This window comes from Rhodnius prolixus, unplaced genomic scaffold (genome assembly GCF_049639745.1).
Source record: "Rhodnius prolixus isolate KJV_2025 unplaced genomic scaffold, Rpr scaffold_23, whole genome shotgun sequence".
Lineage (NCBI taxonomy): Eukaryota > Metazoa > Arthropoda > Insecta > Hemiptera > Reduviidae > Rhodnius > Rhodnius prolixus.
This window is the reverse complement of record NW_027411627.1, coordinates 744732-756804: the sequence shown is the minus strand read 5'-3', so window position 1 is coordinate 756804 and position 12073 is coordinate 744732. Positions and strand designations below refer to the sequence as shown.

The following is a 12073-nucleotide window of genomic DNA, read 5'->3' as shown; positions in this document are numbered from 1 at the left end:
ACATTAAACCAGTCCTATATCAAAACTAAAAGCGTTACATCCAAATTATTAAGATGGAATACTTTTTAATTGATGTAAAATGAAAGTTGGTAATTATTTTTTAATGTTTGTAAGTCGTTAAGCTACAAGCTTCAGTAAATTCAATCAGAATCACTTGCAGCCGAGACGACAAATCAAGGCTAACTGGGAGTGATTGATGCACTGATGCAGAGCTCGCAAGTTGCCGAAACAAGTGGATTCATATCTTTTACTCTCAACGAAATACACTCACAGGGCGTGCAAAGGTAGTTGATGAGAGAAATACATGGGTTTAACTAACTAGAGTCTTACATCATCTTACATTTTACTGAAGTCTCTAATCTGTGAACCAACACTGTGACTCTTAATGGAGAAACAATAGATCATCTAGCTCGCCATGAATTTGGCTTCTAATAAAACACTTTCACAACAATTTACAAGGAACAGAAAAAAAACTTTTATAGAATCAAATTTTATTCAATGATAACAATAAATATTACAAAGTCTTGATCTGCTCAAGAGAGCCGTCTAGATCAGAAATGGTTATATTATGTAATTTACAACTGAAAGTTTCTTGAAAAGCATCACAAAATGGTAAAATAATATCTTGTATTTTGATATCACGTAGTAATAGTTCAGAAAAAGAGGTAACACCTTTACCCTCGATACCGCATGGTATAATATGCTTAAACCAGCTTAGATCTGTATTACAATTGATGGCAACACCGTGTGTAGTGACGTGACGACTGGCATGCACGCCGACAGCGCAGAGTTTCCTCTCGCCCACCCAGATGCCCGGATATGGAGGATATCTATGTGCAGACACGCCCATACTCCGACACAACCGGATGACCGTCTCCTCCAAAGACTCTACATACCAACGAATGCTAAGCGGTCTGCGCCAACACTTTAAGTTCACTATAGGATACACTATTAACTGGCCAGGCCCGTGGTACGTTATAAGTCCTCCACGGTCTGTCCTATGGAATTCAGCGCCCAAATTACGTAACCTTAGTTCATCACTAGCTGTATAGCTTTTATCGCGTATTCCTACTGTATAGAGTGAAGGATATTCCAACAGTAACAGCACACCGTCTTGCCATTTAGTTTTCCTCTCTTTAATACTGGAAGCTAGTTTGGACTGTAGCTGGAGACTGGCCAGATATCCAATTCTGCCCAAGTTTATCACGCCAATGTTAACTGTTGACATTATCTACACTTCTTTGCCTCAATCTGACTAATTGTTGATAACAGAGTAAGGAAGCCTGCAACCAATCAATACAATTCATGTTAGATAAAATGGCCAACAAACAAATTCGAGGAACAATCGCAGATAAAATCGTGATTTGGTGAAAATTAGGGGCAGACCACTCGTGGTGCCTTTTGTCAGTCTGTCTGTCCTTTAGTTTTTCCTACAACAGGCTTGAATATAATTTTCGAAAATGTTAATAGGATTAGAATAGATTAAATTAGGGCGGCCTCAAGGCCTACGCCAGCGCGACCCCTATGGATCTATTGTGGCTCCCCTCACTCTAAAGCTCACCCTCCAGACCTGTCCGCCTAATCAGACTCTTAATTCTGGAGAGTGGCTCCTGGGTAAAGCTCTCAGGCCTTGGTTTTTCCTCCCCGAGAAGTAACATCCTTAGCCATACGAGCCCCTCACACTGACACAACACTGACAGAACCTACAAAGACTATCCTCTGCCAGGCCCATGCGATGCATGTGTTTTCTGAGCCTGCAGTGGCCAGTTAATAGGCCTACAATTATCCTTATAGTCTCACGGCCTTGACGGATTAATTCTGCGGTCAGCCTCGGTGAATAGCCTCTGATGAACTCCTTCGCCTGTCTCTGCCCAGGGGTGGCAAGCCACCACTCGTGAGACCTACTCTGCACCCATAAGTTAATGGCCGCAGACTTAACACATTTCGAAACCCCAAAGCAGGGCTCCGGGCCAACGAAGTGTCCCGATGTTTATAGGATACTCACGTTTAGAGGTCCCATGAGTAAGAGCCGTTTTTTGAAAAATTGTGATCAGAATAAATAAAAAAGTAGAAATAACAAAAATAATCAAATAAATAAAGTTCTAAAATAATCAAATTTGACTAAGGGACCGTAATCATGAGGTTTTAATGAAAGAAAACAGAACATCTGTGGCAGAGCCTCTTTACCAATCCAACCAAAAAGGAGCTTTTGCTTTGAACAATTGTCCATGGAAAATTGGGTTTAGCACATTCTAAAATGACCTAAGAAAGTAAGAAGATGGAGGCGAGCAGCCCAATGGAGGGGCGAAATAGAGATCCCCCCCTCCACGAGAGAGCAGAACAAGGAAATGGAAACTCGACTCTTGACAGAACAAAAACGCAAACTTACATAAGCATCAGTTGCTGCGTACATCAGCTGATCTTCACTCAGTAGTTTATTGTTCCAACTGCTGATCCTCACTTTCGGATCTTTACTTAAGTTCAGTCCAAACTGTAACACATCATTAAACTCTTTATTATTATTAAAGTAGATGATACTTGATTTAACAATTCTTCTAAAGTACACAAAATTGGAATCGTGAAGGTGAAAAGGAATGTTAAGAGCGGTAGTAACTACCTGAAGGAGCCATTGTGTCAGGAAAGCAATTGAATGATGAAATCGGGAAGGATGTAAGGACTGATCTGAGGAGCAGCGCAACAATATCTAAAGGTTACTGACTGCAGAAGTGTGGAATATTAAGATTTAAAAATTCATTTTTTCTGAAATTAAAAGAATTCATAAAATTAAATAATAAACATAATAAATAAATAATTATTTAAAATATTAGAATCTAACCTGATTTAATACCAATCGCTGCAGACTCCAACGTTCATAGCAATGAAGTGTTTCGTTGGCCAATGTGCACAATTCTACTATATTATTGTTCAAAATACTGAACACGTCTAGTTTAAAATCCTTTCCAAGCTTTCTGATATCGCTGAAAATTGTCAAGAAAAACTGTATTTATTATTTGCCTAAAAATATAGATATACATGAATTTGATTCTTTCTAGAAATGCGTAATGAAAGAATCTACCAGATTTTCTAGGGAAGTTATCAGGCCGGAATTATATCTCCCGGCTACCACATGCATCCCCAAATGAGCAAAGGTAAACCCTGAAATTCCCCCCCCCCCAAAAAAATGCCACACCAAAATAAGAATTAGGAGTGTTCCATGGTTTTATAAGCCCACCATTTCTCAGGAAACTTTCTCGTAAAAACTTCTCCACCTTCCGGAAGGAAATATGCAGCTTCATTTTTGCGAAAGTTCCTTTCAAGCTCGCGTTTGCCAGGAAGGGCTGCTAACTACCATACCATCCACCCAATCCTTGGGTTCGGTTCACATGACCCCTCATTAGACTTTGTAAAAAATCTGTTACTTATAAAATTTTTGGAAAACACCCGTTTACTTCTAAAGCTTACCGTCTATTACTTATTGTTTGAGTCAGAACCAAATAACTTAACATTTGCAACTTGCATTTCCTTCATAAGCAGAAGCATTATAAGAGCACCACTGCCTTCTTTAGTAACTCACGTAGCATAGGATGATCCACTATGTACAGTATTCAGCAAGTGGGAATGAATCCCATTTTCATCTACTTTGCGAATGATTGAATTTTTTCTCTTTGATAAACCAAAATTTTGTAGAAAACTAAACATCTTGCTTTAAAGCTAGGGTTTACCAACAGTTCTTAGTTAATATTTATGGGGCAATCTAATCGGCAATGTGCATTAATTGCTAATTTGGAAGGTGCTTCTCGCTCAACACAGACTTTGATACTGATTGTAATTCAGATTTAATATAAATCATGAACGACAATTTTAATCGGTAGTAACAAAAAGAAATTTAGAACCTTCAGCCTGCTTTTTTAAATTTAATTTTTTTCTTAAGTTTTCAACAAGTTTCGTTAAATATAAATGATAAAAAGTTTACCAAACGGGACTGAACTTTATTAATAAAATTCAGAATAACAACAATAAATAAGACATCTCTTAATATGCAATATAAACACACTGAATATCCACAAAACTACGTACTTTTTAATGTTAAGTCCGGTTAATTTCACTTTGCAATGTTTTAACAGATAAATAAGAACTTTAGGCAGACTAGTCAAACTGCTGATCTGTAAGAAAATTATATTATAAATATTAGAAGATAACGTCTCGTAACTGTTCGGATATTAAGAGAAGGAGAAATAATATTATCTCTGGGAATAGATTGACCTTGCCCAAAGCGGTTTGATTATTTTTTCAAAAATTTCTTTTTAATTTATCTTTCATACCATTTATTCGTCGATTTTTTGTATTCCTAGTTAAAAAGAAGTAATATGATTGGGTCAAATTTTCGTGGATTTTCACCGGAAATACTCGTTTTGAGAATTTTCAGAAGGAAAAAAAAATTAATAAAAATACAAAATATACTGTTTTTATAAATATATGAACTCTCAAGCATAAACAGCAAGTAGCAAAAATGAAAATGGAAAAAGGCTCGTTTCGTCTGCGGGACTCGATAGAACGTGGGATCGATCAGCAGCTAATTGTTGAAAGTGCACGATATCGATTTTGATACAGGGGATCTCAAAACGGATATAACCTGATAAAAATCTAAAATTTAAAAATATGACCCAATCTCATCATGAATAAGAGGAAGGAAATCTATCGCAACAATCAATAACTCAGCCGTAAATTGCATACGAGTTATTTTAATAACAAACAATAACTTATCCAGCTGCTGACCCTTAGATTTTCTCTTCCTAGGAGCTTCTTACAGCTCACTGTCCTGAGGCCGGCAGGGCACTGAAAAAAGCTCCGGGCGCCTGTAACCTTAGATGTTGACGCGCCTTAAATCATTAAGAAAAAAAAACCAATAACTTACATGAAAAATGTAGCATTCGTTTTCATTCGGGCATATCTGCATCAAAGCAACTTTTCCCCATCCAGACCTGGTTAATGGCCATTCTTGATCAAATCCCAGAACAAGTTCATCCGATGAATTGGCCAAATTTCTTTTGAAAGAGAAAGAAATAATTTAAAAATAATTAAAAATTTTAAATAATATAATTTGGAAATATATTGTGGCTCGTCAGATTTTGCTGCACTGTGCTTTAAGAAATATTACATGAATTAATCACATTCACTCAGGGATCTCTTGATTATTGATGTCTGCTTTCTTCCTCTACGCTTGTAACTAACTCCTAATAAACTGGCTCACACAGATGGTTCCCAATACACTAAAAGGTGGTTCGATAGGTGCATATCCTTAGGTTCAACAATCTACTCTCTAGTTACAAAAGATCTTTTGATCCTTGAAGAAGGTGGTTATACCAATTCCTCCTTAGAAGATATTGACATTGGATATTCACCTTACGGCGCCACAATAGCCGACCTTACGGTGCCACAGTAGCCGAGCGGTTAGAGGAGAGACCTGCAAAGCTAATATGTATTGTGGTAATGGGTTCGTTTCTCGGTCTTGGAGTTCATTTAATGGTTAATAAAAGAAATTAACAGTAAAGTATGATTGCTAGCCGCATCCGTCCACGACACCTAATTTGGTGGTGGATGTTAAGCCCGCCTGAAAAGGTAGGCATTACTTTTGCTTATTCACTTTACAGTACCGATCACTTTTCTTGAACTTTCTCTAGCGGCTCTTTTGATGATCATTTAGTGAGCAGACTTAACAAGACACATTCAACCAAGGAAGGGCGGAATAACTATCACTGTGCTAACGCCTAGATAGTAAATAGCACTTTAAGTTGCCCATAGGGAGCCCGGGGGGCCACAAATCTTAAGCGAAACACATCACTGCACCGAATAAATCACAGTTACCGACGATTTCCACTCCAGAAATCATTTCAAGATGTCCTACACAAGCAGGCAGCCTAAAACCTTGAAAACGGAGAATGTCTAACAACAAGAAAAAATTAATTTGCTTAGTTCTAGCTATAATTGAACACTTTATTAACAGAGATAAATTTTAAAAAGACAGGAAAGGGCTACTTACAAAAGTTGTTCACAAAAAGATGCACATTCCACGAAGTTGGATGTATAATAAATCTTTCCTTTAAATTTCAGTTCCAAATTGTCATTAGTGGTCGGATCTAATGGAATTTCCCTCGTCTGTCGGGTAAAATAAATAAATAGAAAAAGTTGTTTGGCTTCACAGATAACATGAGAGGAGATTACTTCAATAAGTATAACCATTACTGATTCAAGTTAAATTGAATCTAAGATAGAAGTTTGGCTCTTAACGTGATCAACCAGAGAATATTAAATATAGCTTTAAAGAGGGATTGCATTAGAAAAGACTCACATAATCTTTACTCAAAATAAACCGTATTGAATCTCATGCCATCCACGCAAGTTCCTTCAAAATGAAAGACTTAATTTCAAGAAGCAAAGCACCAAGAAAGCCTAATCTCATAAACAATTATAGTAACCGAAGGATGCGAAGTTTAAGGTATTGGTAAAAACTCTCCGGTTTTTTTATATTCTAATACAGTGGTTCTTAACCGGTGTTCCGCGAAATTTCAATTTTAAATGTATTGAAAATTAGAAACTTGAAAGATATGAAAACAAGAAATCGTCCCTTTCTTTTTTAATTTGAATTTCCTACTACCAAAGCTGGCCTATCTTTTTAAGGTCAGTCTTTTTAAGTCATAGTCCTTTACAGCATTTGTTATTTGTAGCAACGTACTTTTATGTTCATTATTTGATTAATTTCATTTTCAGAATTTATTTTTTATAACTGTGTAATAATTTATCCTTTTTAATTATAATTAATACATATATCTTTTTAGATTATATTCGATTTTTTATTATTCATTAATTTTAAGTTCTTGCTAAATACCGAATTTCAAATTATTTAATGTTAGTGTTCCGCGAGAAAAATATATACATAATTGTGTTCCGCGTCTTTGAAAAGGTTAAGAACCACTGTTCTAATATTACAAAGTCGCAAATACAGAAAGAGTAAAGCATTTTCTTTTCAAAACAGAACCCCTAGAAGAAAAATTTTGAAGGTAAAAAATATAATTGGTATAATTATACTTTAATTAATTCAGAACTATTGTATGTTCTATAATTATATCTAGCCCCCTCAAGAAAAAATGTTATAAATAAAAGTAATTTGTTGAAAATATTAATAGTTTGCATGTCAAGTCTACCTAGTTTTCTGAAATCTCTTCTGGCAAATTACAGTATGTAACCCACTCAGAGGGAGTGATTCCTGAATTATTCGGATTTTCGGTTGCATGAATGTGAATACATGTCTAGAGCCGCATAAATTATGACCTTAAAGAAATTTATTGTGACTACCGCTGGTGTCAGTGTTTGTACGTAAATATTTCTATAAAATGTACATAATGGTGATCTAGATTTCCTAAATAGTCGCAGGGGTTGTCAACATAGAAGCTATTCGTAATCTTCGTATCGTAACGCTGGGGTTTCTGTAGGGACGCCAAGATAACTGAAGGAAGAGACTATCTCACAACAAGAACTAAGAAAACTCTAAAAAGATAAAAAAAACAAAATTTGTATTACTCATTATTCTTTTTGTTTGAAAAAAAAACACTTACCTCAAGATTTGTTTTGAAAGTCCAAGCATGTTCACAATACAGATCAACATTTTCAGGATTTTTCAACAGATTATCCTTAATTATTGTTTTAGTATCAAAATTAAAATCTCTAGCTATTTTATTCAAATCACTAAAGACAAAGAATTCAAAATTATCACTGAAAAACAATACAAAAAGTACAATTCTGTAATCATAAATTTCTCAAATCGTATATTCTTACTTTATAATATTGTGGCCAACTAATTTTACTTTTGGATGTTGAATTAAATGTGTAAACGCCAATGGTAATTTATTAAGAAATCCAACCTATATATTGAAATGATAGAAATTAATTAAAGTTAATTTAATATTAATTCAATGTTCTTTTAAAAATTACTCACTTCAAATAATGCACATAAATTTTTTCCGTAACAAATATGAAATGATGAGGTTTTGGATATCACAGCTTTAAATTGTGAGGGCCAATCTAATTCCAGTCCTATGATTAATTCTTCTGATAATTCTGCTAGATTTCTAAAAACACAAGAAATTGTTGTTTATAAAATTTATTTAAGATAATAAAAAAGAGTCTGGGTTATTTAAACAAACGAAACATCAAAAACCCAAATTTCAAGATAAATTTAAAAATGTTTAAACTATCAAATCATTACTCACAATATTTTTTCACATTGAACTGCGCATTCATGCAAGGTGATAAAATTACACAAAGGCAGGTTGTTATCCTTCTTATCCTTCTCAGTTTTTCCAATTACAGGCTTAACTTTGGTTCCGTTTTCTATGTTATTTACCTTACCAAATTCACTGGATTTTTTGATAATATGACCATTTGTTTTAAACAAACTATTTTTAAAAGGTTTTTTCTCAGTCGTTCCAAGTTTATGCCGATTTTCGTTCTAAAAATAGATACAACAATACTGTAGAGCCGCTATTATATAACCTGTGTAAGTAACCTCACCGAATCACTATAATCTTAAATGAATGTTCAATAACTTACCACCTGTTTGACCAACCATGCCGGTAACTTTAGTTCTTTTTCTTTAGTATTTTCCATATTACAAAAAAAAACACCAAATTATGTACTACTAGGACAGTTATAAGACTAAATTTACTATACTTGGTATGTTAGATTCAGCAACTGCTCGTAAAGAAAATTATAACAAAAAACATCACTTAACCTTCTCTTCAAAAAAATCGGATAATTTTTGGATAACCATTAAATTTAAATCATTCCATTAATACCAACTTTCTTTTCATTTCATTATTACAACAAAAAACTAATTTATTGATTATATAATATTTTAAACATTAAATAAATATATAATATCTTTATATATTTTTATAAAATAAAAATTTTATCTTTATAAAATATATATTTTTTTAACATTAAATAAATCAAACACCACAATCGATATAAAGTTCATCAGATATTTCTTATGAAATTATGTTCACCGGCAATCTTACGACGCGCCCCCTCGCCAATCGTATAATTTAATGTTAACGCAACTGTGCTTGAAAACCATCAATTAAACAAAGATCTTTAACAAAAACTTACAGTTTAAAATGTTAAGTATAAGGGTTGATTAAACGCCAAAAGGTACACAAATCAGCAAGCACCCAACATTTCATTAATTCTTCATTAATATTTAAGTAATTTTACTGCATTAATTTTCATTAATATTTTTTAGAATTTATTAGATGTCACAGACCCTTATGCTGGCCATTTTCGTCTACAAAATATTTGTTCAAGTAGCACTGTAGATTGACTGTAATATCTAGTTATTTATAATAATCAAACTATTAAATACAGGTTAAAAAGAAAAACGTTATAAAAAATAAAAAAAAATTATGAGGCTAAAAAATTCAAAACTTTTTTTTATAAAAAAAAATGTAATATGTAATATAAAGTAAATAAGATATGTATATTTTTAGGACAGCTAATTATTCCAGTATTTTACTATAAGTAAAATTAGGGGGACTAAATTAAATTACAATTGAGAAATCAATAATTGTTGTTGAATAATCTACTTGTTATTAACTGTGTGTTATTTGTGCTCACGAATATTTCGGTAAGACGAATTCAAGACAGTAGCCTACTCTAACTTTGTCTTTTTCTACTTTAACATGCATGTACATATGTGTGATTTATCATAATTATAACAAAAAAATATAAATGAAGTGGCCAGCATAAGGGTCTGTGACATCTAATAAATTCTAAAAAATATTAATGAAAATTAATGCAGTAAAATTACTTAAATATTAATGAAGAATTAATGAAATGTTGGGTGCTTGCTGATTTGTGTACCTTTTGGCGTTTAATCAACCCTTATACTTAACATTTTAAACTGTAAGTTTTTGTTAAAGAGATTTTTGTACCTTTTGGATAGATTTTCCTTTTTGTCTATTTTACAAAGTTACATATCTGCTTTACAGAATTTTTTAAATTTGGAATAAGCAATTCTATCATTATAACCTGATAAGATGGTAAGTCGGAACCGTAACTACCACTAGAGAGATCTTTTTAAAGAATGATTATCGTTAAGGTCCCCCAAACCATCCTCAGTAACAACTTTTTTTGAAAAAGCGTTTTGAATAAAATAGGAAGGTATTTGTGCGTAAATAGCAAAATTAAACTGCGATTTCATTACTTCCTTTTAAGAGGAGTAAGAAAAATAAACTGCGATTGCAGTACTTCTAGGCAAAGAGGCAAAGATTTTTTAATCGAACGACAATTCATTGATTTAAATCGGTTCACTCATTGATAATTTAAACGATTGCAGTACTTCCTCTTAGTAGGTGCAAGAGCATCAGCAATGTAGAGGAGCTTTAACCACTTATTCGAGCTGAATTTTATCAAAATCGGACTAAGCGTTATAGAAATATTGGTAATAATAGTTTTAGAAAGGGCCTTATTTGGGTGGGGCAAACTCCCCTCCTTATGAGGCACGGCGTCGAGACCTTTATAGTGCAAATCTGTACAAAATTTCGATTCGAATGACATTTCATTCATGAAAATCGGTTCACGTGTCGATAATTTGAAACGATTCCTATACTTCCCCTTAACAAGTGTAAGAGCTGATTGCCGCTTTAATGTTACGTAGGGGAGCCCTAACCCTATCATCCTACCAAATTTTATCAAAATCGGGCTAAGATTTACAGAGTAATTAGTAATAATAATTTTGGAGGGGGCCTTACATAAAGGGGGCTAACTCCTCTCCCATTCGATGTACAGGATCGAGACCCTCAAAAGGCACATCTACATAAAATTCCGAATCGAATGACACCTCATTCATGAAAATCGGTTCACGCGTTTAGGCGCTACGTTGTTTACAAAAAAGGTAACAAGAAGAAGAAGAACAACAACAACAACAACAACAAGAACAAGAACAAGAACATTTTTTGAAAAAGCCGTTTTTGCTCATTTTCAGCAACTTTTTTCTCGAAACCTATTAGATCTGGGTGGTTGCAAAAAAATTACAGCTATAAAGGAGGGTTTGCCCTATATTTTAAAGAAAATTTGGGAATTTTATCTTTTATAGAAAAAGAGAAAAAAATTGTCAAAGTTGGGTGTTTTTCAACGTTACGCTTTTTCGTGCAGTTTTTGACGATCAACCCTTATACAACTGTCCTACCGGACAGTTTTAATACTGACTTTTTTTGGTAATTTAATTACGGAAAATAATTCTTTTGATTTTTCTTTTTGTTTCCATAATTAAAAATTAAAATATGATTCATTCGAAGTTCGCTAATAATCTAGGAGAGGGTGTGGCAGCATTAATGATAAAAATTGTTATTAGTTTTATTATTTTTGAGTTATAATCAAGAAAATTGCATCAAAAAAGTTGCACTTCTGAGTGATAGAGTTCGATCAAAACTTAAAGTAGGAAGCAACAACAGGACCAAAACGGATTAGTTCAGAGGTTAGTGCACTGGATTCCCACGTGGGGATTCCAGGTCCGAATCCAGTTGGCTGCCCTTAGATTTTCTCTTCTCAGGAGCATCTCACATAATAATTGTCGACAATGAGAGGCTAACAATGCGCAGAAAAAGGGTGAAGGCGCCAATGACTTCAGTAGTTATCGTGCTTTAGAATAACTATTAAAGTGGAACACCTAACTCTTCGAGCTTTCTTGGAATTCTGATTTTTGATGCATTCAAGGACCAACATATAGGGCCCCAATCGCTAAGAATATTTGTTTCAACGGCCGTGCAAAGAACCACACTTTACCACCTGGATACAGAAATGGAAATCTACTCCTATAAATTATCACTTACTTTTTTACACTTTTTTAAGTTACATTAATTTATTGAAATTTACACCTGTACCTACAGGGTACAATAAGTAAATGAGATAAATATATATAAATAATGTGGCAGACGTGAATGACGGTCATCCAGTGATGGCCGCCATCAATCACCCAGTTGGTCAAGGGGCCAACGGCGCCACAGCCGTCTTCGAGGAT

At 34.0% G+C, this 12073-nt stretch overlaps 2 protein-coding genes across 3 annotated transcripts; both read right to left on the bottom strand.

The window, feature by feature from the left end:
* Positions 1-474: 474 nt before the first annotated feature.
* Positions 475-8811, bottom strand: WRNexo (WRN exonuclease). 2 transcript variants are annotated; one of them, XR_012461634.1, is made up of 12 exons: positions 8608-8811; positions 8268-8506; positions 7994-8126; positions 7834-7919; positions 7614-7743; positions 6041-6156; positions 4916-5045; positions 4078-4163; positions 2837-2978; positions 2618-2760; positions 2390-2491; positions 1121-1283 (listed from the first exon to the last, which is right to left on the bottom strand). XR_012461634.1 is itself a non-coding variant. In XM_074139351.1 (11 exons), the coding sequence occupies exons 1-11, from the start codon at positions 8662-8664 to the stop codon at positions 1215-1217; spliced, it is 1290 nt and encodes a 429-aa protein (XP_073995452.1). In that variant the 5' UTR covers positions 8665-8811; the 3' UTR covers positions 475-1214. The 2 variants fall into 2 exon arrangements, 1 of the variants encoding a protein (XP_073995452.1); XM_074139351.1 differs by lacking the exon at positions 2618-2760 and having other exon boundaries at positions 475-1283.
* Lipt2 (Lipoyl(octanoyl) transferase 2) lies at positions 515-850 on the bottom strand. Its single transcript, XM_074139382.1, has one exon. It carries the CDS (start codon positions 848-850, stop codon positions 515-517), a length of 336 nt encoding a protein of 111 aa, XP_073995483.1.
* Positions 8812-12073: the final 3262 nt, after the last annotated feature.